This window comes from Zootoca vivipara, chromosome 16, assembly GCF_965207765.1.
Source record: "Zootoca vivipara chromosome 16, rZooViv2.hap1.1, whole genome shotgun sequence".
In the NCBI taxonomy this organism is placed as follows: Eukaryota; Metazoa; Chordata; class Lepidosauria; order Squamata; family Lacertidae; genus Zootoca; species Zootoca vivipara.
This window is the reverse complement of record NC_142599.1, coordinates 16,270,122-16,294,619: the sequence shown is the minus strand read 5'-3', so window position 1 is coordinate 16,294,619 and position 24,498 is coordinate 16,270,122. Positions and strand designations below refer to the sequence as shown.

The window sequence follows — 24,498 nt, the reverse complement described above, 5'->3', positions numbered from 1 at the left end:
AATTGAGTTGGGGAAGGTCCCAGGGAGTGATATGGGGAAAATACAATGTAAGTGAAGGGGAAAGCCTTTTAGAAAGTTATGGCTGACAGATGCAGCAACAAAATGGGGTGTGCCTATAGAAGCCCCCTGGTACCCAGTGACAGTATTTCAAGATGTCCAAGGTGATGGGTGCTGCAAGCCTGCCTCCAAGGTCAGAAGAACTCTTTGTCTGATTATAGGGATGCGTAAGAAACTAGAAAAAAACTCACCCAGAAGACATCATAAATTAATAGCCCCGAGAGCAGCAGACAGGAAACCTTGAGGCTGGGCAATCGGACAAAGGCGATCATTGCAACGCACAGGCCCATGGCCAGAGCTACAAAACAGAAATGCAACAAAAGAGTTGGATCACTATGCAAGGTGACAGTTGCTAGTAAACAAGCCTAAGACTACAGACAAAACATCTACTGTACCCAGACACACCAGAGTAGGGATACTTCTTGGAAATGAAGTGGCAGCTTGAAAATGGAGGAAAGTTGCCAGTGTAGACTATGGACATATGTGTATTTGCCCCCCCCCCAAAAAAAGTGAAATTTCTGCAAGGCAGACATCCTGTTTCATCCTCTGAATAAATTTGTATATCCAAGCAATTAATCTGCATTCATAGTTTAACATGCTTCTCTAGATCAACCTCTCAAAAATTCTAAATTGCTTTGGAGAGGGAACAAAATGGGGGAACGCAAGGGAACGGTTTATCTCACTGGATCTTAAGGCCTAGAAACTTGCTCTTTCAGTATCTGTGTAAGCCAACTATGTCAGTAATATTACACAATGTAACATTTTCAAATCCTAAGAGATTAAGAACAACTACTTTAAAAGCAAAGAGAGTAGAGGACGAAAATGTACACAGAATGTACACAGCACTCCACGATTCATTAGCCAAAATTTACTGACATGCTCCATATTGGCAATAATATTTTGGTAATTTTGACATGAGATACACTGTTCAAGACAAGAGAGAGCAATGCAAAAGTGCCTTTGCCAATTCTTTGTACAGGTTGGGAAGACTCATCTGGAATAATTATCCACGTGTAGGAAGGCAATCAACCAAATGGTAAATGTTAATGGTTTGATCACAACCATGAGAAGGGCTGCCTGAAGAGAAACATGTGTGACTTTCAGAATTAATTTTCAGAACAATAATAACAACACTCTCCCCAAGCTACTTGTAAAACTGAAATCCTCCCCCACAACAGACAGGCTTGAGCTAACATTAGCATAGACTTGAACTAAAGTTTCGGCAGAGAGAACTCTTTATTTTCTGTTTGCTGTTCCGCCCCTTGGGAAAGCGGCTGAGGCCTGTGTGACGAGTAATGGAGGCTGCACCCTTTCTGTATCAGGTGCTTTGAGTCTCAGACATGTACTGGAGACACCAGCACTTCAAAAGTGTTTTATTTTGCTAAGCTTGTTGTTGTATTTGAGCCATGACTCATCTCATTATGTGTGTGAATGTGTTCTGTCTCTGGGCTGCACAACTGTCTACTCCTCCATGACACCAGTGAGGCTGTTGCCACACCTAAGAACCTGGAAGTTCTGCACTTCTCCTTGTAAGGAAGCTGGTCTCTGCAGTCTATTACATAATGACAAGTGTTAGATTGACTAATTCTAAACCCACACCCCACTTCGGACAGAAAAGAGCGCTTTTCTTTGGCTCACAGTAATTGTATGAGCCTTTTCTGAGCATTTCCCAAGCTTCTGATAGCTTGGACACCCCCTTTTTCTAAATTAAAAGTGGAATAACTTCATTCCTACTTATATATTTGGTCTATATGAAAGTCACTAAAATTATGTCATACTACAGACCTCAGTGTTTCTGCCTGCTTCTTTCCAAACCCTGAACAGTTTCTGCTGCTGACATACAACAGGCAGTCTCCTCTGAGGGTGGACCATTCTGCTGCTTGCCTGCATCAGGAGCAATTGAATGATCAAGATTCTATGATTACTCTAAGATTCTATGATTCTATATGGATGTTTCAGCTGAGATTCCGGCACTGAAGGAGGTTGGACTAGATGAGCCTTGGGTGCATTCATCACATCCCATGCAGTCAAAAGAAAAAGCAGTGAATCAGGCAGAGGCACTACAGCAGCATACTCTCTGGACGGGGATTTTCAGTTTATTAATTTCTCTTGCCACACTATTTGGGGAAAAACTGCCTTATACAATGCACATGTGTGTGTGCGCACACACACACACACACACACACACACACACACACACTTCCATGGCAAGTACAGAGTTCATTTTGAGTAAAGAATCCAAGAAAAGTTTCCACTAACAATTTTTCAACCTGTCACTGTTACAAGCAAGTAACCAGATCCACATATTCAGCAGCACTTACCGTCCATGAGGAGCCAGTGACCAGTTAGGACCCAGATAAGGACAAGCATCACAGAGAGGGAGAAAGAGAGCAGCTCAGCAGCTGTAAAACGCCCACAGCAGCCAAAAGAAATCCTGGAAAACACCACCAGAAACACAAAAACAATGAAGGCTCTTCTCTGCTATGTAGCGAGAAGGAGGATGGGGGGGGGTCTCTGGCGGCTCTTATTTGGACAGGGTTCAAGAACACCAGAAATGCCCTAGTGACAAGGCTTTTGTCAAAGGAAAGGTGCTGAAGGCATGAACTCAAGGATCTCCCCCACAAACCTGACTCATTTGCCAAGATCCTAAAATTAGATGAAAGGTTATTTTGGCTACTCTATTCTTGGGCTTTCTGCTGAGAGGGTGTCAGAAGTGTTCTACTCCTTAATGCCAATTTGGGGGTGGGGGTTAGTTTTAAGATACGGCTTTCCATCCATGAAGAGAATGATTTATTTCAGAAGACATTATTCCAAAGCTGTCATAAAAGCTGGCCTTTAAAAAAAACACGTTCCATATGATCTCTAGAGCCAGTGCTTGTGATCAGAGTTCTTCCCTCCCCTGCAAAAAAAGGAATTTCAACTGTGTTTCTGCCCCCCCCCCAGCTAGAAAAGTACCACCACTCTGATCCAACCCTACTGGGGTCAATCCAAACAGGTCATTATTTCTGCCTATTATCATAGAGTACATCAGTTTTGGCACGGTGAAGTGGTGATTCCTGAGAAGCAGCCAAAAAAAGAGAAGTACAGTGGGTGGCACTTTTGCCCCCACCCCTTCTGCTGTAAGATCAAAGGCAGGGGTGGGAGCAGCACATTGTACTGAAGACCTGGTGGAAACAGCTGTCTCAAGCCACCGTGAGCAGGCGAGTGGGAATTGGGCAGCTGTGACTCCCAAGGCAAAGCCTGCTTGGGTGCTCTTCTGAATATGAAAGCCTTGAGATGAAGGAAAGTTGTGCAAGCTCCTCTTAGTTCCTGTGCTATTTGTGCAGGAGAACTTCCCAGGAGAGCGTGCCTCACATTAACTGTGGGGAGGTATCAAATGTGGGTCAGCCCTGTTTAGAGCTCACCGCAGAAGAATTCTGCAATACCCTCTTTGTGCATTATAAACACAGGTGTGGAAAGCAGTGGCAGGACTGTTTTTGTACTTCTTCTCAGAGCCAAAAGCTCGACCAGCAACAGAGAGGCCCGTCTTGTTGAATCAACAACAGGTTCTTTGCACTGCACAGAACAAAACAAAAAAACCTCCTTACTTGTTTTGAGGTGAACAAGGTCGTGTTAAATACTGGCACATTGGGAGCAGAAGGAAAGCAAAGGCTATTGTTGCGAGAACTGGAGAAAAGGAGAGAGAGAGAAAGAAAAGGCAATGTTAATACAGACCAATGTTGCAAAACCTCCAAGACAAGCACAGAAAACTAACACATGTCAACATCTGCGGCCAAAACACAAGCTGAACTTTAATTAAAACGCCTGTGAAGGGCTTTTTGCATTTTGTTGGAAAACATCTGAAGTCCAAACAATTTACCAGTAAATTGGAACTGGTGTGTTCCTAAAGTGGGGAGAGCCCACACAGAATGCTTTGGTCAAAAGACTGACCCAAAACATTTAAGTCTGGCTAGGAAACTCTTCTGAAATGCCACATTTTTGTCAGTGGGCCAAAGATGTGGCACGCAGAGACTAATTTCCATGGGTAATATTTAACCGTTGCAAACGTATGAATGCATCAGCACATATTGAGCACAACCCTGCAGGACGTCCTCCCATGCAAATCCCACTGAAACCAACAGGGCTCTGGGCCCTTGCATGGCACTTGTTTATTTAAATGGGTATTCTACAGAACTTCTCAGAAGCATGTGCCCATTGGCTTTGGAGAATTCTGCAGTTCTCTTTTTAATTAACCTTCTCATGAATTTATACTGCACCTCTCAACAGGGTCACAGGGTGACTTGCAAATAATTCAAAATATAGGGGAGGAGGCAAATGCAAAGACAAAAACATTAACACGATAGCAGAAATAAAACAAATACAAGAGAGTGTGAAAGCAATCGGCAGAGATAAAAGAGGCAAGATAAAAAGCATGGGAAAATAAAACTCTCTTTGTCTGGTGCAAAAATGAGTGGGAATCATTAAGCTGAAAGTGGCTTCAACATCCTCTAGTCCAGGGGTGGCCAACTCCCAAGAGACTGCGATCTACTCACAGTTAAAAACTAGCAGTGATCTACCCACTTTTTTGGGTTCAGGTCAACAAAGTTGTTGAGCTTTTTTTGAGCTTATTGAGGGGGGGCAGTGATCTACCACAGAAGTCCAGTGATCTACCTGTTGGATGTGCCTGCTCTAGTCCAACCATTTGCCAAAGTACAAAAAAAACCCACTCCTACAAACCCCTAAATTAACATCCAGTTTCTGCTTGAAATCCTCTAACAGAGGAAGTATTGGGGTTAGCCTCCCTAGGGAGAGGATTCTATTGGGAGGGCACCACCACTGAGAAGGCTCCTCTCCAGGTAACTACCTACCAAATCTGATAGCTTGACAGATCACATCTAATAAGTTAAAGTCTATTATAGACACTGACATTTGAATCAGCAACTTGAGTTTATTAAATAAATCCTCCAAGAATTTGTTTAATCCGTTTTTAAAACCATTCAAGTTGGTAGCCCTTACTAAACCCTGTGGTAGAGAATTCAATCATTTCTTAGAATGAATTTTTGTTAAAGATGTTAGTCAATCTTCTCTTATCAATATGCCCATTTCTATTTGTATTTCCTGTGAAGGAAGTTCAACCAATCTTAATGGTACTTCTATGCAAATGTGCATGGGACCGCCAGTTTATTTATTTAAAATATTTTTAGCCACTCCTCATCACAAAAGCAATGGCTTTTGTGGTAGGGCAGGAAGCTGACCAATGAAACCTGCATTATGAACAAACACAATAGTTCTGGAGAAACCCCCCACCATACTCTGCTTATAGGATATAAATCTTGGAAGATTTATGCCCCTGTGAGAAAAAGGAGGAAATGCCTCTAAGAGGATCCGAGATGCCTGTGGTTTTGCAAGTACGTTGAACCAGACTTGTTTTTAAAAATCTGCTGCTCAGCTAAAGTGGAGAAAGTTGTAACAGAGAAAAAATATTAAAGCAAGTAATGGACAAAGCACTGCAGCCTCTATGTGCTTGATTTTATATACATTGACAGGTAGTTTCTAGCTGTTATATACACAAATAGAAGGAAACCACCAGTATTACTACAAGCAGTTTCTTCATATGACATCCTCAAAACTGTGTCAGTTTTAAGCAACAATGAGTCCCTATGTAAGATGGGAGAAAGTGAAGAGAAGGCAGTTACCTGCTGTACATATTGTAAAGACAACTTGAACCGAGTCGAAGAAGAAGAACATGACTAAGAGAGACACAGATGCCCCAATGGGAAGGAACAACGCCTGTGTTGAATCAATGGTCTGGATACCTGCAGGAATTTTATTTTATTAGTTTTTAAAGGAAAGGAAACATTTGTTATTTGGCATCACATGGCACACATTTAGCTTCCACATGCATTCCTACCTGATGTTCACCCCTCCACCTTTACAACCAAAGCTTATGCCTAACTAGGCATGTTATACTTTTGCAGTTGCTGTGCCTGTGCTTTGTGAGGAGGGGAGCTGATAATAATCAGAGATTGCAACAGGCAGAGGAGTTAAACCATTTCCTTTCTTGCTGCAGTCCCAAAGCTATTTGCACTGGGAGAAAATTGCCTCAGGGTGCCAAGGGGAGCTCTCCTCTCAATGCAAACTGCAGCTGCAAAGGGGAAATTTTTGTCAGGATTGTGGCAGGAGAGGAAAGGAAAAAATTCTGCCCCCTTCCTTCTGCAATCCCAATAATACTCTCCACCATGCCACCGAGAGAGAGAGAGAGAGAGAGAGAGAGAGAGAGAGAGAGAGAGAGAGAGAGAGAGCACGTATGTGCACAGAATCCACCCTCTACCCACTTGCTCACCTTCTCTTTCTTGGTAACACCAAGTAGAAAACTGAGATAGCTGGGAGGGCAAGGAGCTGACCACCCCACCCACCCACCCACCCTCAAAGCATACTGTCAGTGTTCATCAAATGCACAGATTGGGTCTTGCTTGCATCAGATGCGCTTAAATGTACCTCTCAGACATGTTTAAATTGAGCATAAGCTCCACAGAAGACAATGAGTCTTGCTTCAGAGTAAAGGTGCATAGGATTGCACTATTAGTCTCTACTCTAAAGAAAAGGCAATGGAAATAGGAGAAGCAGAAAAAGCACACAGTGCATCTTGAATGGAAAAATAGATATAATATTGTATACTGTACTGAAGTGGAAAAAATGTGTGTGCTTTTGAAGGGGGGAAATCTGTGACTCATCAGAGGACGGATTAATGGAGAAGAACAGCAGGTAAAGAAGGACAAATGTGCTTCAGAACTAAAGGAGGTAGCTTTGCCCATCTCTACCAGTTTAGCATTACCTGTCTCAAACCGAACTTTATACTACAGGCACCAATGACAGAACCACTCATCTACAGCACATACACAGTGCAATGTTGAACTTCAAGTCAACCTTAATGCAAAACAAAATGAATTATTACAAGACTTTGTAGTCAATTATCCACCCTTCAATCTGGCAGGGCTTGTGCAGGACAGCCATGTTATGTGGTTCACACCCAGAAGGGATAGACATGTTCCAACAGCGGATAGAATGGCCTCAATCACAAGCCTGCAAGACCAAGTTCTGCATCCTCAGCTTATGGAGCAAGAAGTCCTTACTGTTATTTGTGCTGTTGCCATTGAAGGGCCCAGATGAGCCGCTGCTGTCTTTTTCTTTGTCTTGATTCTCAAAGTCCATGTTAAGGGACCTGCAGACAAAAGAATACATGTAAACCTTCTACTTTATATTTCCAGTGGTTACTGAAATTTAATACATAGCTTTGATACAATTTAATGTAAAATTTACTGAGTGTTACTAAGAGGCTGCCCAAAAGTGATACCCCCTGCTTTTCTGCAGAACATTCAGAACAGCTTACAAACATGAAGCAGTAAGCAGAAAAAAATACAAAGGCAATGTATAAACAGCTGCAACAAAACCTTAAAAGCAGCAAACGTAAGAACAAGCTTAGAAGCAGAAGTCAAAAGGAAAAAAAAACCCACTGAATTCAGAAGAACATTAAAGGCCTGCTGAAATAAAAACATGTATTCAACATATATCTAAAAGCAAAGAGAAGGGAAGTCTAAGCAGATTATTTATTCATTTCTTTATTTAAATTGTAAGATTTATATCCTTCAAATCTATAGACCGTCAGAAGTGGAGTCAAGAACATGATTCCATGAAGTAAATTGATTGGTCGAGTCCAAAGCAAGCATTGAACACGCAGGGATGGAGTGAGTCGCTTGTCCCAAGAGTCTCTCCCCCACTCCCCCAGTTGAAAGTCATCCAACAACCAAAGGTGGAGATGATGCATCTGCATTCACATGAAATTGCCTTGGAGAAAAAAATAGCAAATTTAAAATGCTTTCAGTAGAGGTGAGGAGGAGGAGGAGGGAGGAAGAGCAGTGCCCCCCCCCCGGCACCTGTTTCTGAGCAATGACCTCCAAGGCCAAGAAGCGGGTCGTGCTGCCCACACGCCCCGACCCCCCCAGCACGGAGCAGATTCTCGAAGATGTCTTCGTCCTCCTGGCCGAGCCCAGCGAAGATTTGCCCTCCCCAACCAAGAACGAAGACCCCGAGGCCAAGCACGAGCGCCTCTACCGGCTGACCCAGTCGTACGTGGAGATGAACCACCGCCTCCAGGTGGCCTGCAGCCTGCTCAAGGAGAAGTGTGAGGAGCTCAAGTTGGCCGGAGCCACCCTCGAGCAGGGCATCTTGGAGATGAAGCAGAGAGCCTTGTGAGATGATGCCCGCTCCGGGAGGCGGGCCAGCAACGAAGCACTCCAAGCGGCCGGCCCGTATTGCGCCCCTGCTGCGTGTGGCGGCGGTTCCAGCATGCATAAGCTACGCCACTCAAACACTGTCTGTGTGCTTGGTCTTGTGAGTGTGTGCCAGAGCAGCAGCCCACTCCATGCCCGACTCCATTCCACTCTGTGAAATGCCCGACGATGGTGTGGTCTGCCTTCCCAGATTTCGCGACATTCGCTCTCCGTTCCGGGGCCTTGTTTCATTCCGTCTGCACAGACTTAAGGCAAGCTGTCACCCGTCGGGCACTCTCACTCCTAAGCTGGGACAAGTGGACTTTTGAGGGTAGGGGTTCGCCAACAGGGTTAGCCCGCCTTTTTTGCCGTTTTTGTTCATTTCCCCATATTTTTGCGTCGTTTCGGCCGTGACATCCCCCTTGCCCCATTACGACTTCTCCCTCTGGTACTGCCTGGATGACGATGCCGTCGCCACCGCCATCTGCCAGCTCCTGGCAGAGCACGGCTTCCGCGGGTACGTTGAGCACCAGGACCACGTGGCGGGGCAGCCGGAGCTCTCCACGGCGGGCGAGGTCATTCAGGCGAGCCGCGTGGCCATCCTCCTCCTGACGCCCCGCTCGGTGGCTGACCCCCGGTGCCAGCAGGTGGCAGAGTGGAACCTCGCCCATGCAGTGCACCGGGAGGGGGTGAAGGTCATCCCTGTCTACGCGGGTGTCTCGCGAGAGGAAATGCCCCTGGCGCTGAGGCACCTGAATGGACTCGAGTACGGCGAGAGATTCTTCAGGCAGAGGCTGCTCTCCAGCGTGCAAAAAGCAGGACCCCGTGTGCGGGCCCCACGCCCCTCCGGTGTGAGCGGCGCGAAGAAGAGGGCCGGCTTCTGACGGACTCGGGGAGGGAGCAGAGTTGGGGGAGCGGTGGCTCAGAGGTTCCGCTGCCCAAAGCGGCACTGGATTCATTTTGGTGTTTTGACGTAGGCCCCATCGTGATGTGGGTTTGGTGACTGTGAGCAGAATTCCCCCTAGATTTGTGCCTAGAGCTGATTTGTCAGGAAAATGAAACAGAAGTTGTCCATGTCTGGGGGTCCGGGTGGGGGACAGAGAGGAAAGGGGGGGTGTCATTCGTTCATTTGTCGGGTTGGGTGTTTCAGTATCGAAAGAAGAAAAGCTAGCTACCGAGGCTGCTGGTTCTCACCTCTGGTTTAACTTAAGGAGCTGTTATTAAAATGCAGTTTTCGGACAAAAAAAATGCTTTCAGTAATTTTGTAAAAAAAAAAAAAAGAATACCCAGTCTTGCCTGGCAGCTCCGGATGCTTCCCTTCTGGGTCCATCCGCCAAATGATTCAAAAAACATGTCACTCCATCCCCCTAAACAATCTTAAACCTTCCAGAATGAAAGTGATGTGTGGCTAGAAAGCAAGCCTCCATGTTTTAGGATGAGAACAAATTGGCAAAATGTTCATTTTTTCTTTAAAATACTGCTTTAGCAAGTCATGATGAAACTGAATGTTGCTTCACCTATAATTTCCACCCCCTTTAGGTATGTAGAATATACCTAATATATTATGGTTCTACAAGATTACCTTTAGGGAACATTGCATCAACATACGGCCAGCAATTCATTTCTTTTGGGGACGGGGTTGTTATATATACCAAATAAAATAATCGTACCTGAAGCTACCATAAACTATGAGGAGAATAGAAATTAGGAACGTAGATACTTGACTGGAATCCACAAGGGAGTAAGCCCTGGAAAGAAAGACAGAGAAGCACAGTATATTATTATAGAATCAAACTGATAAACATTTGTTCAGTTTTTCAAAAATCCAAACAGGTGTCTACCCATGGAAACACAATAATAAGTTAAACAAGCCAGGAATTTACTCTTCAACTCATTGTTCACCCACTCACATGACTGGATTATCACCAAAGACAAATAAGCCAGAGGCACTTTGTTTTAATTCCAGAGAAGCAACCTCAAATAAAAGGTGGGGGCAGGATTTACAGGAGAAGCCTTGTGGCCTGAGGCTGGGACACAGCCATGTGAACTATTCCAATCCACCTTCAGGCACAGAAGGGAAGAAGAACAAGCAACAGCAGCTCCTGCAACTGACAAGCAAGATTTCAATTTGTCTAAGTCTGAGTAGGACTAGCTTTGGATACAACTAGGGTTGCCAGACTCAATAGTGGACAGGACTTCTGTGCCTTTAATTGCCCTGCTCTCTTTTGAGTCTGGAAACCTTAAAGAGAAACCAGCAGGCCCTTTGCTTGAAAATTAAACAAAGGGTCTGCTGGTTTCTCTTTAAGGTTTCCAGACTCAAAAGAGAGCAGGGCAATTAAAGGCACAGAAGTCCTGTCCTCTATTGAGTCTGGCAACCCTAGATACAACCCACAAACCTGAACCTAGGGGAAGAGGGAACGACACCAAGTTACAATTTACGACCAGAAATCTGAACAGTTTTTGGAAAAGATTACTTGTTCTCACCTACATAAAAAGGACCACCAGTCTTTAGCCTAGGCTAAAGGAAGCTTGCAGAGAATTGGAAAATTATGAAATGGAATAATGAAATATAAGAATAGGGTATTAATAAGAAAGAGATGTATATGGAAAGTGAGATTGGAATAATGCTGCTGACAGAATGCCTGCCTGCTTGCTAAATCTAGATATCTAGTACTTTGGTTATAGGGATCAGTTCTCTCACATGCATAATACAGAAAGGTAACCCATTGGACCAGAGGAGCTCCACATTAAGCCTAAGCTTCTCTTGCACAATACAATGCCCATGTGTACACATGTGTTTCAGTTCTAAGTACCCAAACATCTGACAACTCAGCCAACAACATCAGGGCTGCCAGAGTGCCACATTAATTCCAAAGAAGTGAACAGCAATAAAATAAATTCTAATACACTCAGTAATGCAAGTGCAGCATGTTTATTACAAAATATACAGTTACAGGTGGGTAGCCGTGTTGGTCTGAGTCGAAGCAAAATAAAAAAATTCCTTCAGTAGCACCTTAAAGACCAACTAAGTTTTTATTTTGGTATGAGCTTTCGTACCATGCACACGAAAGCTCATACCAAAATAAAAACTTAGTTGGTCTTTAAGGTGCTACTGAAGGAATTTTTTTATTTTACAAAATATACAGTAGACATAATGCCAAGCTTCAGAAGTATGTGCTAAGCTACTTGTTTGGAAACCACTGTAGTGAAATTACATCATGGGTTCTCAGCAGGGTGACCTGATAACCTTCTTTTCTCTGTAACTACATGGGAAAGAAGCTTGATTAAGCCTCACCTGTCAGCAGAAGGGAGTTATCAGGAAGAGGCTGAGCCCCTAGAAACACACAGCCTTCTGTGAGCTGGAAAAGAACTAGCTTAGCAGGAGATAATGACTGAGGCAACCTGGGCTGATGATGAATTGGTGGGTTGCCTATTTGAATGCAGGAGCAGGCACAGCAAGGAATGACAAAGTACGCTTGCTTGTTTATTTCTCTTAGGCAGACAAGAAAGAAATCATAGGATGGTTACAATCACCCTGCAAGAGCCACAATACCGTAGTAAGGATTACTGTGTTTACAATAAAAAATGTATATTACAGATTGATGAGCAATGACATAGAAAACAAACCCATTGGTTAAACAACTTCTATTCAGCAGAGATGCAACATTCTTTAGAACATACTTCATAGCCCCCCCCACTCCTGCTGGCTTTCTACCTGCATACCTGTTGTTTTTATTTATTGAGTTAGTTTATTTAAAAACTTTTGATTGTGCAGATCAATAAGGGGGAGCGTTAACTACCCTGCCTCTTCCACATTTTGCTGACCTTGCACAGGTGCCTTACTTGCTTATTACCAAGACACTTTGTCACTTAAGCTGAAACAGTGCTTCAGCTGGGCGTCTCCACACAAACGAAGAAGGAGGTCTCTTTGTACTTGCACAGTTGGCTCTCTTGCTACCTTACGCTGAACATATAGCCATGGCTAGCTTTTCCCACCTAGTACTGTAGTAAGAATGAGGGGTTCATATATGGAAATGAAATGAGCAGAAATTCAGAAGAGGCAATTAGGTCAGTTCAGTCAATGTGAATGTAAAGTTTTGTCAGAAGTGGAAGTGGGTGGTGATTTAGTGGGTATTAAGGCGAGAATGTGGGCGGTTAAGGCCCTTCTAGGAATGCTATGATCCAAATCCCTCTAAAACATGCCTCACACCCTAGGTTGTTTTTTAAAACAGGAAAAAAACTGAACTAAAAGTTGAACTTTTAACTTGGACTGAGGCCTACACTCAAGTTTACATGCTGCACTTAATAACCCAAACAGAGCCAACACTGAGCTTGAACAGAAAGCTAAACCTACATGTTTTTATTATTATAAACTGGCTTTTCCACTAGCTAGGTTTGCACAGTTTTTACCCTAATCTTCAAAATTGAATTTAATCTAGATTTCTGGTAGCTGCAGGCACTCAAGATTGCAATTATGGGACTATCTACTGTACAACAATTTTGCAACTAAAATTCAGCTCCTGAGTTGTAATTTTTTAATGGGATTATCCCCGCCCCGCCCCACCCCCCGGATTTACCTGCTGGAACAACACCTTCCCTGTGGAATTGCTTCAGTTTCAGCTAATGTTTTAATAAATAAATAAATAAATAAATAAATAAATAAATAAATAAATAAATATATAATATTTACCTTCTCACAGGGGTGCCTAACTCACTTGTTACACCTTGATATTTTGTCACATAAACAAGATTCTGCCTTTGATGGGGCTCCCCATGTGCTTGAAGAACACTCTTTTCTTAAGCAAGAGTCAGGGTCTTTTAACAATTAAGGCATGCACACGAAAGCTTATATCAAGAACAAACTTAGTTGGTCTCTAAGGTGCTACTGGACAATTTTTTTATTTTTTTATATATTTCAACTGCATCAGACCAATACGGCTACCTTCCTGAAACAGGATTCTAGTTAAGAGTGGCTAAAACTGAAGTGTAAAGTCTGCCCACCTCTGGTATTACAGACTGTTAGCTACTTTGTAAAAAAAAAAAATGTTCTGTGACCTTATAAGAGCTTTAATGTATTCCTCTCCTCCCACCCTAAATAGTGCTCCTACCCTAAATAGTAAGTGTTTCTCCATAAAAGGTGCCACCAATGGCTGCCTGGGCAAAGAATAGCTGAACAGTGAAAAGAGAAGTTCACAATGTGCTGCTCTATCCCAGGAAAGACCCCCTGGATGATGGTGGCTTGGTAATGACAGAAGGGGGGAGAGTGCTACACAGCCCCCGTGAGGGACATGCCCAGAAGCACACAACAAGCACTGTTCTGCAACAGCTCCGGGTGTCAGCCTCCCATGTTTTACAATGACCTCATTCTTGTCTACACAACAACAAACCAAGCAGTTAGCTCTCTAGCCTGTCACAGACAGCTCCGCAGATCTTTACCTACAGAACAATTCCAAGAATGACTGCTTCTCACATTGCACAGCTACATGGCTCCAAAGTTTTCCAACATGAAAAATATGTCCTTCCAGACATTCCAACTCGACCTTTCTTGCAGTGCACAATGAAAATGGACAATGTCAGAATGAATGGTAGGCAGAGAAAGAGCAGCTGCTAGGGTCAAATAGCTAGCCAGTTAGCTAGCTGGTGGGGGGCGGGAGAGAGCTTCCAGAACAAATTAAACCATGTTACAGCCTTACAAATAAGTTCACTGAAGTTTCTAGCCCACAAATGTTTTTACTGATGGGCTGAATTGTAGGGAGAAACAAAACAAACACTTCTCTCATTTTCAATTGTCTCCATGCCTACTCAACTAGAGGTAAAACAGTCAACTGAGCAAGTAGTTATTTACTTGTTTGCCACATTGGAAAATATCAATTTCCAAATTCCCCCTTGGACACACAGAACTATCAGTGCTCATCCTGACCCTTACTAGCACTAGTCATCCGAACCACCACACAGGGGATAGTAACTGGCAGCCCTGCACCAAATCTGTTGGAATCTGTGTCTGACAGTCACAAGGGGTTTTCTATTACAAATAAATAAACAAAGGGGGGGAATCCTATGCAAATAAGGGCAATTTGAGGGGGAAAGGTTTTGCAGCCCATTGTGACAGCAGCCTGAGAGGTTAAGTGGACCAGCTGCACCAAAGGGGTTAAGAAGTTCCACCACTTCTCTAAAAATTAACTATTTTGCAGATATTGTTCATTTGTTTTCAAGCATCTCTCTGAAACCATGAAACCTTTTGTTTTGTTTTTTAATGAAAACAGTTTTCAGGTTTTGGTAACAGTTGTCAAACTCTGCAGATCTGCTAAATTCTGCAAAGCATAGTTTGGGGACTGGGGAGAAGATCCCATAAACTTTTTCATCTCAAGGCAAACAAAACTGAATGGGGAGGCAAGTCTCAGATTGTCTTACATTTTAGATATCCATTAGCAGCTCTATCCTGGCTATCCAGGCAAGTTGGTCCTTTCAAAGAAGTCCTGGAATCCCATTCTCCCTCTCCACACCCCTCCACCCCACATTTTTTGTCCCACATTTTGGCCACAAGGATGATCCCACAAGGCAGCTACAAAAATCCAAAATTACAACAATAAAATAAACAAAACAAGTTAAAACCAGACAAACCAGAAATTTGGTCATGCTGTGGCTCATACATTCAAAGCCATATTCTAAGAATAGCAAAGTAATTAATCCTACAAACTCACGGGGGGGGGGAGTGCCACATGTAGCAAAAAATAAATAAATTACAATTATATATTTGCAGGCTTCCCATGGGCTTCTGGTTGACCACTGTGAGAACAAGAGTGCCAGCTGGGTTGGACACCCTTTGGCTGGATCCAGCTGAAGGGCTCTTATGTACGTCTCTGTATACACAACCCACCTCCATTGGTAAAGGTAAAGGAACCCCTGACCATTAGGTCTAGTCGTGACCGACTCTGGGGTTGCGGCGCTCATCTCGCCTTATTGGCCGAGGAAGCTGGTATACAGCTTCCAGGTCATGTGGCCAGCATGACAAAGCCGCTTCTGGCGAACCAGAGCAGCACACGGAAACGGTGTTTACCTTCCCGCTGTAGCGATACGTGCTTTCAAACTGCTAGGTTGGCAGGAGCAGGGACCAAGCAACAGGAGTTTACCCCATCACGGGGATTCGAACCGCCAACCTTCTGATCAGCAAGCCCTAGGCTCTGTGGTTTAACCCACAGTGCCACCCATGTCCCCACCTCTATTGGTACTTGCATTAAAAGTCATTTGTGCAGAACATTCTCACTTAAATGATTACTATGGGTTATCTTGAGACATGGGAAATTATTGTAAAGACAACGACCAATTAACGTTCATCCAAAAGACGCATGATTGCGCACATGTGGACAGCGCTGTAGTAACCCAAAAACATCACTCACAAAAAGGGTGGAATGGGGGCAGGGCTGAATGGAGCTGGATAACGCACACAGGGCCAGGAACAGAACTCCTGCACAAAATGGTTGTTGACTCTATTAGTGTAGTGGTGGACTTGTAGCCTTCCCCATGCTGCTTGACTCCACTCCTATCACCCGACCACTCACCATGCAGACTGGGGCTGATAGGAGTTGGAGTCCAATTAATATCTGGAGACCAGACACAGCCCCCACCCCCACCCCTGTTGAAGATTTCTCATATTTACTACATCACCTTAGAACTGTTCCTATATACCCAGCATCATTAATGTGTGTTGTGCTTTACAAGTATAACAGCAAAACAGCAGGTGCCCATCTATGCTTTGACAGTGAGAAGGACAACAAAGAAGGGAGAGAGATGCACAGCAAGAAGCAACTATAAGAAAATCCAGTTACACTTACACACTAGGAATATGTGAAAACTACTGTGACAGTAAATCTAATGTGCAAGCATAAATGAAGGCTTTGGGCTTTGTTATAAGTGAGCTGCCAAAAGTGGGAAATGAATATTATAAATACTTAAATCAGGGCACTCCAACTTTTCATACCAAGTGGACCTCAAGAGTACTTCGACACGGGACCTGTGGGCCACACACTGCCTTGTCACATGGAGAGGAAAGGCCAACATTTGATACACACCCCAGCCTTCATGCTGCCTTCCCAAAGTCAGCTATGCGAGGTGCTGAGCTTTGGGAAGGAGGTATGAGGCTCTGGCAGAGTCCTAGAGTCTTCCCATCTCCTTCCAAAGCTGGGAAAGCACTTTGGGAAGGAGGCAGAAGGACTCTAGGACCCTGTAAGAGACCTTACACCTCCTTCAAGGGCTACACAGGGCAAGGCTAGAATATCCCTCAGCTAGAATATCCCTCAGAAAGATGCTATAGCCGCCATTATCTATGGTCAGGTCTTCAAGCTTCCTGTCTTTCTCCTGCTCTCCTGCAATGGCTACCCGGTAGGTTGCTGTAGTCCAGATGAGACTCCACCACCCTGCTAGGAGAACAAGAGAACAGAGCCAAGACAGTTGCCACATCAGGCACCCCTGTTGCTGCTTCTACACACCCATCAGCCTCAACCACAGCCCTCAACCAGCTAGAACACAATCTCAATTTCACTTAAATATCTGTCACATCAGGCAAATGATGCAAATACAACTCAGTGCTCTGTCTCATCCTGCACTTTTTGTACTCATGGAAGGAGTGGGGCCAGAAGGCAAAAAGTTTCAGAAAATACAGCAGGAGCATATCCATTTGTCAAGTGCTTGGGTAACCAGCCTCTACTCCTGGGCTAGCAGCCATCTGAGTATCTTTCCATGTGGTGCACAGTCCATTTTCTCTATCTGTAGAAGGGGAAAGGATAGCAATGGAGCACACAGGAAGGTGCTCAGGCAGCTACAAGTCTTTGAGCTCCCCCTTGCCCATTCCACTGTCATAGAGGAGAGAGGGGGGCTGACTTTCTTTAATCTTTGAGCTGTAGCTGGAAGTACTGTAGTGTGAAGGGTCCCAAGGGGTATTTCCAGAGAGACACGATCTACCTAAGAAGCAGACTTAAAGAGCCAGTAGCTTTTTAGAACCAGAATGGGGACTCATCTGGTTGCCAAAGACAGGTGGCTACTGTACTTGCAAGTCTCATAGCTGCCAAGTTTTCCCTTTTCTCGCGAGGAAGCCTATTCAGCATAAGGGAAAATCCCTTTAAAAAAGGGATAACTTGGCAGCTATGGCAAGTCTGCATTAGCCTAACATACCACCCTTTGCCATAACTATTCCTATTGCTTAGGATGAAATACACAATGTAGCCAGCCTATGTTTTAAAATGAATTACTGGGAAAAGAAAGTGCACACACAAAAACTTTCTCCAGTGGTTTTTCACTTTAAGGATACAATTACAATATGTTTTCACAAAGCTCTGGTTACCATATGCACACACCAAAACCTAGCATTTGTGCTTAGCCCATCCTGTCAGTACAGTTAAAAATATTTTGGTGGTTTTTACTGTCTATTCTTGCAACTGACTTCTTCAGGACAGAGTTCTTTTCAGTGGAAGTCAGACACTGGCAATCTGATATAGCTAGAATGGGAGGGAAGGAGGAAAAATCTTAAAGGTCACAAAAAACCTCTTAGGAGGGGCAAATGCAAGCCACAGGTTATGCACCTGATTAACAGTAACTGCATTTTGAAATAATGACTACTGCATCTGTTTTCATGGGGAAATAGTGTTTGTTAGCTGATTGGCAACATTATAGAGAAATAGCATACACAAAGCTAGTAACAAATATAGCACACAACACAGGCTCACAAGATCATGCTGTACTTTCTCAACAGATGTTTTAATTTCTAAAAAAATAGGAACGGACAAAAACATGAAGGGACAGCTAATTATCTAAGGCAATTACCATGGCATTCTAAAAATAGATATCCGGTAGTTATCAAGTTCAATGAAAATTCTCTGATCATTTTACTGCATTCTGCCATTATCTATTACAGGAATTCATATCTCACCCTTTCAATAGATCCCAATGGCGGCTTAAAATACTACTGGACTGCGGCATCCAATAGCCTTTCCTCCAATGACTGATCAGGTCTATTGTTTCAGCTTCAGCAACCCTTCTAGCTGCTCTCAGTCTGGCCACGATTACACTGCCCATCTCTGCTCTTAACTCAAACCATCATACTACAGTCAGTCTCATCACACATATCTCTTTATGAATTCTGTGATTCTCTGTTTTCTGTCAAAGGTTCTCATACATCTCTATTTATATAACTCATGGTAAGAATGCCCAACAGCAGGACATCTCAATGCTTGATTATTCATTTGCTTGAGGCTGCCTTTGGTACACACTGCCTTTGGTACACTGTCAGTCGCTGGACATCTACCGTAGTCAACCAGGTGATAGCAAATATGTCTTCCCTTAAATGTCAGCCCTGGCTAAGGTGGGAAGAAGCACACATGTGCTTCATTCTAACATGCCTGGCAATTTGTTCTTCTGTGAATGGTACAGAGCATCATTTTGCTGGCATGGTTTTCTAAAGAAATGAAAATGTTGTGAGACAGACTGACACCCCATAGTTATTAGAGTCAAGTCACATTTTCATTCTAAATCTTTATGGCACATTTTTTCAATAGCTTGATCACATGCAATTGAAGATGTTATACACCTTCTCTGACTCTGAAATGCTATCTCCAGAAAATGGAGTTTATTCACAGTCAGGTTTACATTTCCAGACAATGTGATGGAATACACCTGACAGTTTAAAAAAATATCAATCAATAATCATATTATAGCATTGTAAAGGTATTCATTCATACAATTTATATTCCATCCTCCATCAATACCATTGTTCCCATCAGAATGCTACATGACACTATCATGAATAGGAGAAAAATGCAAAGTGCAAGTGGAAAAAGACAAAAGGCAAAATGATTTCAAGTGCCGTGTTAAAAAACACAAAAAGTTTGGTTCTCTCACCAGATGATGATATTTCAGAGGTTGAAACTAGCACTTTAAATTAGGCCCAGAAAAGGACAGACGGAATGTGATCATGAAGTCTAGCCTCAGTTAGTAATCTAAAAGACACACTTGGCACTAACTAGTTTCTAAACAGTCTTCAAAGGCAGTCCCATGTTAAGCACATTACAGCCTCTATTCCAGAGGCTGGACATGGACAACTGAAGCCAGGCTCCCTCTGTCCATGTATGGTTGCAACTGGTATACTTGCCCAAGTCTGAAATGCTATGTACTTACTTGGGAGCAAATCCAATTGAACTCAATGTGGCTTACCTCTGAACTAACGTATGAAAAGGGTATTCTGTGCCAAAGAAGCAACTTGTACTTCAAGATTGCCACTGACTTAACAGCTGAAGAGCTGCTTCTTTCACATGAAAACACATGGAAATGTAATTATTTTAAAATGTTACTGTAAATGCTCAGACATTTGCCTCCAAATATACATGCAAAATCTAAGGAAGCAAGCACTTCTTCACATGATATACACATTTTGCACTGTTTATTATATATATATATTACATGATACTTCCACTAAATAGAATACTGTGAGATCTCTTTTAATCATATCAAGCCTTTGGAACTTCCCAAACTAGGTAAAAAGTGTAGACCCAAACTCGGCCCTCCAGATGTTTTGGGACTACAATTCCCATCATCCCTGACCACTGGTCCTGTTAGTTAGGGATGATGGGAACTGTAGTCCCAAAACATCTGGAGGGCCAAGTTTGGGGGTGCCTGGTATAGACACTACAGCCACAGTCTCTCAAACCATCAGAATGCAAACATTTGTGTTAGGTCTGTGCTTTAATGAATATAGACAAAAAACTGCAGAAAATTTTGTGAAGAACTTCAATGGTCAGCAGGGCTATTCATTACCTAAGTACAGTACATTGAGGAGCAAGTAGTTTCCAGCTGATGGAACAAACTCAAAAACAAGTCTCATCCAATGTCCTAGTAGACCAGACATCCCCAAACTTCGGCCCTCCAGATGTTTTGGACTACAATTCCCATCTTCCCTGACCACTGGTCCTGTTAGCTAGGGACCATGGGAGTTGTAGGCCAAAACATCTGGAGGGGCCGCAGTTTGGGGATGCCTATAGTAGACTCTGTAGGCAATACTAGCATAAGATTCCATATGAGCAAACACAAGAATGACTGCAAGGCAATTAAGATTTAATACATTAGTTCTAACATAAAACTTTACTCAACTTTTAAGTACACAGATTTCTTGTTTTATTATTTCCACCCACCCAATGAAGTTGCACAACATATTCAAGTTATTATAAAAGCCAACCATGAGATTCTGTCAACAACCAGAGTTCTAATCTTTAAACAATAACCAAGCAGGTGAGCAATTGTTAAGTTTCGCTGCAGGAAAGACAACCATTTGCCTTTGCTTGTTCTTTGCCAACCATGCTTTAAGTTGCAGCCAACATGTGGGAGGCTGTCTGGAAAATGTCTGAGTTCAAACACAATTCCTTCTCACTTCCAACGCCACAGCACCAAATGCTTCATCATAGACACAATTGTAAGGAGATTCAACAATTATTCTATTGTTTTCAGAATAGTTGCATCAAAATATAGGAAAAGATTTCTTTTTTGTTCACAACTGTTACTCTAGAAAAGTCCTCCAGCATTTTAATCAGTTGTGTTAATATGAACATTCTGAAAGAGCAAATCAAAAACACCCCAATAGTTACTGCAATCTTATCTATGCAAATCATCCTATCCATGGACACCTTCACTATTTTCACACAATGGAATCTATCCCAACCTATACAGTGTACACTGTCCTTGCAAGCCCAGTGATCATACCAATCAAGGCAGAGCAACAGGTCTATTATTTGCAAGCTAGGTAAGGACTGTGGCCTGGAATTTCCAGCATCATAGTAACCCTGAGCTACAGAGGCTGGAAGCCTTCTACATAGAAGGATGCTGCTCAAGATGGCTGATTTACAGGCTGCTGGCTTATTTACATCTTACACACCTTTTAAATGTGTTTGTGGGAGGAGTGGGAGGGGGTTTATTGCTTTGTGGGTTTATTTTGTTCTTTTGCTTTTACTATGTATTTCATATTTCAATATTGTATTTTTATGTTATGTATCCCTGAGATCTAGGGATGAAGAGCCGTATACAGTGCTAGAAACTCAGATATATAACCTAGGCACCAAATGGCTCCTTAAACCAAGGTTACAGTAACAAAAATACACCCAAGCATCTTCACTTGGTTGTAAGTGGCCAATAGCCAGGTTCAAAACGCACCTGGCTAATTTTGAACACTGGTGCTACACTAAATAAATAAATGCAGATTCATGGCTCCCTACTCATATTCATTCATATATATATATATATATATATATATATATATATATATAATCAGCCTTTAAGTGGTCAGTACCTTTTGCAATCAAGTATTCACATTTTCCCATGGTTCTATGGGTCTCTATGTGGGATATGTGTACAAAACAACACATAAACTAATAAATAATATCACTTTTTATTTGCTATGCTTGTCATGACAACTGTGCTGTCACTTTATGCCAAACAGGACAAGCAACCAGATTTCCTCCCTTCCTTGGGAGTCGTAGAAAAGGATGGCCATCATCCCAGCAGTTACATGGCAATTTCATCTCCCTCCCAAATACAAATGCTGGGAAGAAAGATGGGGAGTTGTTTGGTTGTTTAATTGCTGAGGTACCCAGCACACATTGCAGCAGTCAAACCATGGTTCAAAATTAGCAGGGCACCATGCACATTTTGCACCTAAAGGTTCTCCATTTGCAAACACCTCAAAAAGTCTGGGTGCCATTTTTTTGCACCTGGATGACACTCAAGGATTGAAATGTATGTGCTTTGAAGCCTTGAAGTATATGTTAAGGATAGACAATAGGTTAAGGAGTTTAACAATAAAGTGTGTTTTGAAAACTGAAGTACAGTACCAATATTTTTATTGTAAACACCATATTAAACATGTATTAACAATTTCTGCTTAAAATGTCATATTATCAATGTGTCGCTTATGTGAATTACATATTAGTTCCTCCTTATCAAAAAAATAAATAAAAAGTGTTGCTGACACCACCACTGCCCGGCGACTAGACATTCTGTTTTGGCGCCCACAACCCAGGTCCCAGGAGCCATTTGGCTCCTAGCTTTTGTATCTCAGTTTCTAACACTGAGCCAAACAGGCATAGACTTTCCTGGTTAGTCCCTATGCAGGACCAACACAGTTCCTGGTGACTACAATGTTGGACATGCCTAGCAAAGGTAGACAAAAATTGTAGATCCCTATACAACAGGCCATATAATGTATTTAGGATTAAATATTCACAATTCACGGCACTGAAGACGCTGAATACCAGAGTTTTCTCAATTAATAATTTTCTAGAAACACCCCCACACTAACATACACATGCAACATCTTTTTAACAACATGACTTGAGGGAGGCCATTTCTCAGAGGACCAGAGAATGACATTTCCTGCATCTCATGTTTAGCGATTGAAGACAAGTCAAACTCAAAGCTATTTTCTGGCCCTTTATAGGGCTTCACAAATGGGCATGAGGTACCATGAAGTTTCATCACAAGCTGCATTAACTAGCATTCCCAACAAAGGCAAATAACTTTCTTAAATTAATGAAAATATTTGCTGCAGTAAATCTCAACACCCAAGTCAAAGCCTATTAGCAAGCCCTTATGCCCCACTGCATCCCATGTACTGTATAATAATTTGAATGCAGAAAATAAATGCCTCACTGAGCTTTCCCCTCTTTTACAATGTTGCTTAGGCTGTAACACTGAAGCCCCAACCCACAAAAGCTCCAATGCACAGGATAGGAAAGTAATTTATTTCCACTACAAACTAATGAAACTAGATCTAACAACTAGAAAGAACAGGGGTTAGCAGCAGCAAAAGAGGAACTATTCATCTTTGTGAAATCCCATCATAAGGTTATTTGTATCAGAAAATTTTCTGGTGCCCTAGAAAGTGATCTAATCTTGTAAACAAAGATGAAAACTTTAAAACTGCCAATCTCACCTAATATTGTATTTGCAATTAGCATCCACTCATTTTTTACTAAAGAATTCATGAAATGGAAAAAATTTCATGGAAAAATAAAGGATTGGTATATGTTCTGTTCCATATCACTGTACACATCTGTATCTTTAAAAATGCAGGGTTTCATAGGTTAAGAGGAGAAATAAAGCAAGAAAACAAAGTACTCAACTTTTTAATTAGGTTTGTTGCAGGTGTGTATTTTTTACAGTCATACCTCGGGTTGAGTATGCTGCGGGTTGCGTACTTTCGGGTTGCGTACTTGGTGGACCCGGAAAACACTTCCGGGTTCCACCGCGCACGCATGCGCAGAAGCACTCTATCAGTGCTTCACACATGCGCTAAAACGCTGCTTGGGTTAAGTACTTTTCGGGGTGTGAACAGCACCCCGGAACAGATTAGGTACCAAACCCGAGATACCACTGTATTTCATTTGCCCCTGCATACAGGAATTGAGGGCCAGCAAGCCCTGCATCACAGAACAAAGGAGAGGCAATCAAGTACAAGGCAAGTACAGGTGAAAGTCAAATACAGATTCCTCCATGGCTTTTTTGACCACTGTCTCATCAATACAAAAGGAATTTAAGCTTTAGTAATCTACTGAGTATTTAGAAACAATGTAAATCCAAGCTGACCGTTATCTTCCTTTGCTCCGTGCATAGACGATTGAAGAGCTTATCCTCTAGAGATTATAAATTTAGAACCAGTGTTTAGTCTATTACATTAAAAACAGTACCTGAAGCACCCATTAACCTTATTTTAAAAAATTCAAAAGGAAGAGAAAATGTTTTAAGACACCTAAAAATGCTTGGTCCATCAGCTGATGATGAGTTGAATTCTGCTTGACCACTATCTCCATGGTGCGCCAACTTTGGAAGGTGGGCAGGGCAACCAACATGTCAATCACCTGATATTACATCAGATTATTCATAAGCGTGTTCCAGCCCAACTGTCAAATGCTGGTTCACAGGTAGCAGGAGATAGATGAAAATCTGGCCCACAAGGCCAAAAAGGTTTCCCGCCCTTGATCTAGTGAGCTACTTCACACGACAGATGTCAATAGTTAGCTAAGAATATTATAAATCAAAAATTTTAAAAATTGCAGTTGGGAATATTATCTTAATCTTTTGCTTGAGGCCTAAAGCAGGAGCTCAGCTTCAAATGCAAAAGTAGGGTGAGACTAAGGATTACTATTAGCCCTCTTATACA

General features: G+C 42.6%; 1 protein-coding gene and 1 pseudogene across 4 annotated transcripts in view; one reads left to right on the top strand and one right to left on the bottom strand.

Annotated features, from left to right (window-relative positions):
* Positions 1 to 24,498, bottom strand: part of SPPL3 (signal peptide peptidase like 3) — a 61,843-nt gene that overhangs the window by 6,527 nt on the left and 30,818 nt on the right. For all 3 annotated transcript variants that reach the window (XM_035099420.3, XM_088659789.1, XM_035099418.3), the window contains exons 2-7: positions 9,977 to 10,054; positions 7,170 to 7,258; positions 5,733 to 5,852; positions 3,645 to 3,723; positions 2,379 to 2,491; positions 249 to 355 (exon numbers count right to left, since the gene is read on the bottom strand). In XM_035099420.3, the coding sequence (XP_034955311.1) occupies positions 249 to 355; positions 2,379 to 2,491; positions 3,645 to 3,723; positions 5,733 to 5,852; positions 7,170 to 7,248 (498 nt within the window). In that variant the 5' untranslated portion in view covers positions 7,249 to 7,258; positions 9,977 to 10,054. The remainder of the gene's footprint in view (positions 1 to 248; positions 356 to 2,378; positions 2,492 to 3,644; positions 3,724 to 5,732; positions 5,853 to 7,169; positions 7,259 to 9,976; positions 10,055 to 24,498) is intronic.
* On the top strand, positions 7,668 to 9,893 carry LOC118076570 (UPF0449 protein C19orf25 pseudogene; annotated as a pseudogene). The gene has a single exon (XR_015947516.1). The product of XR_015947516.1 is annotated as a UPF0449 protein C19orf25 pseudogene (transcript).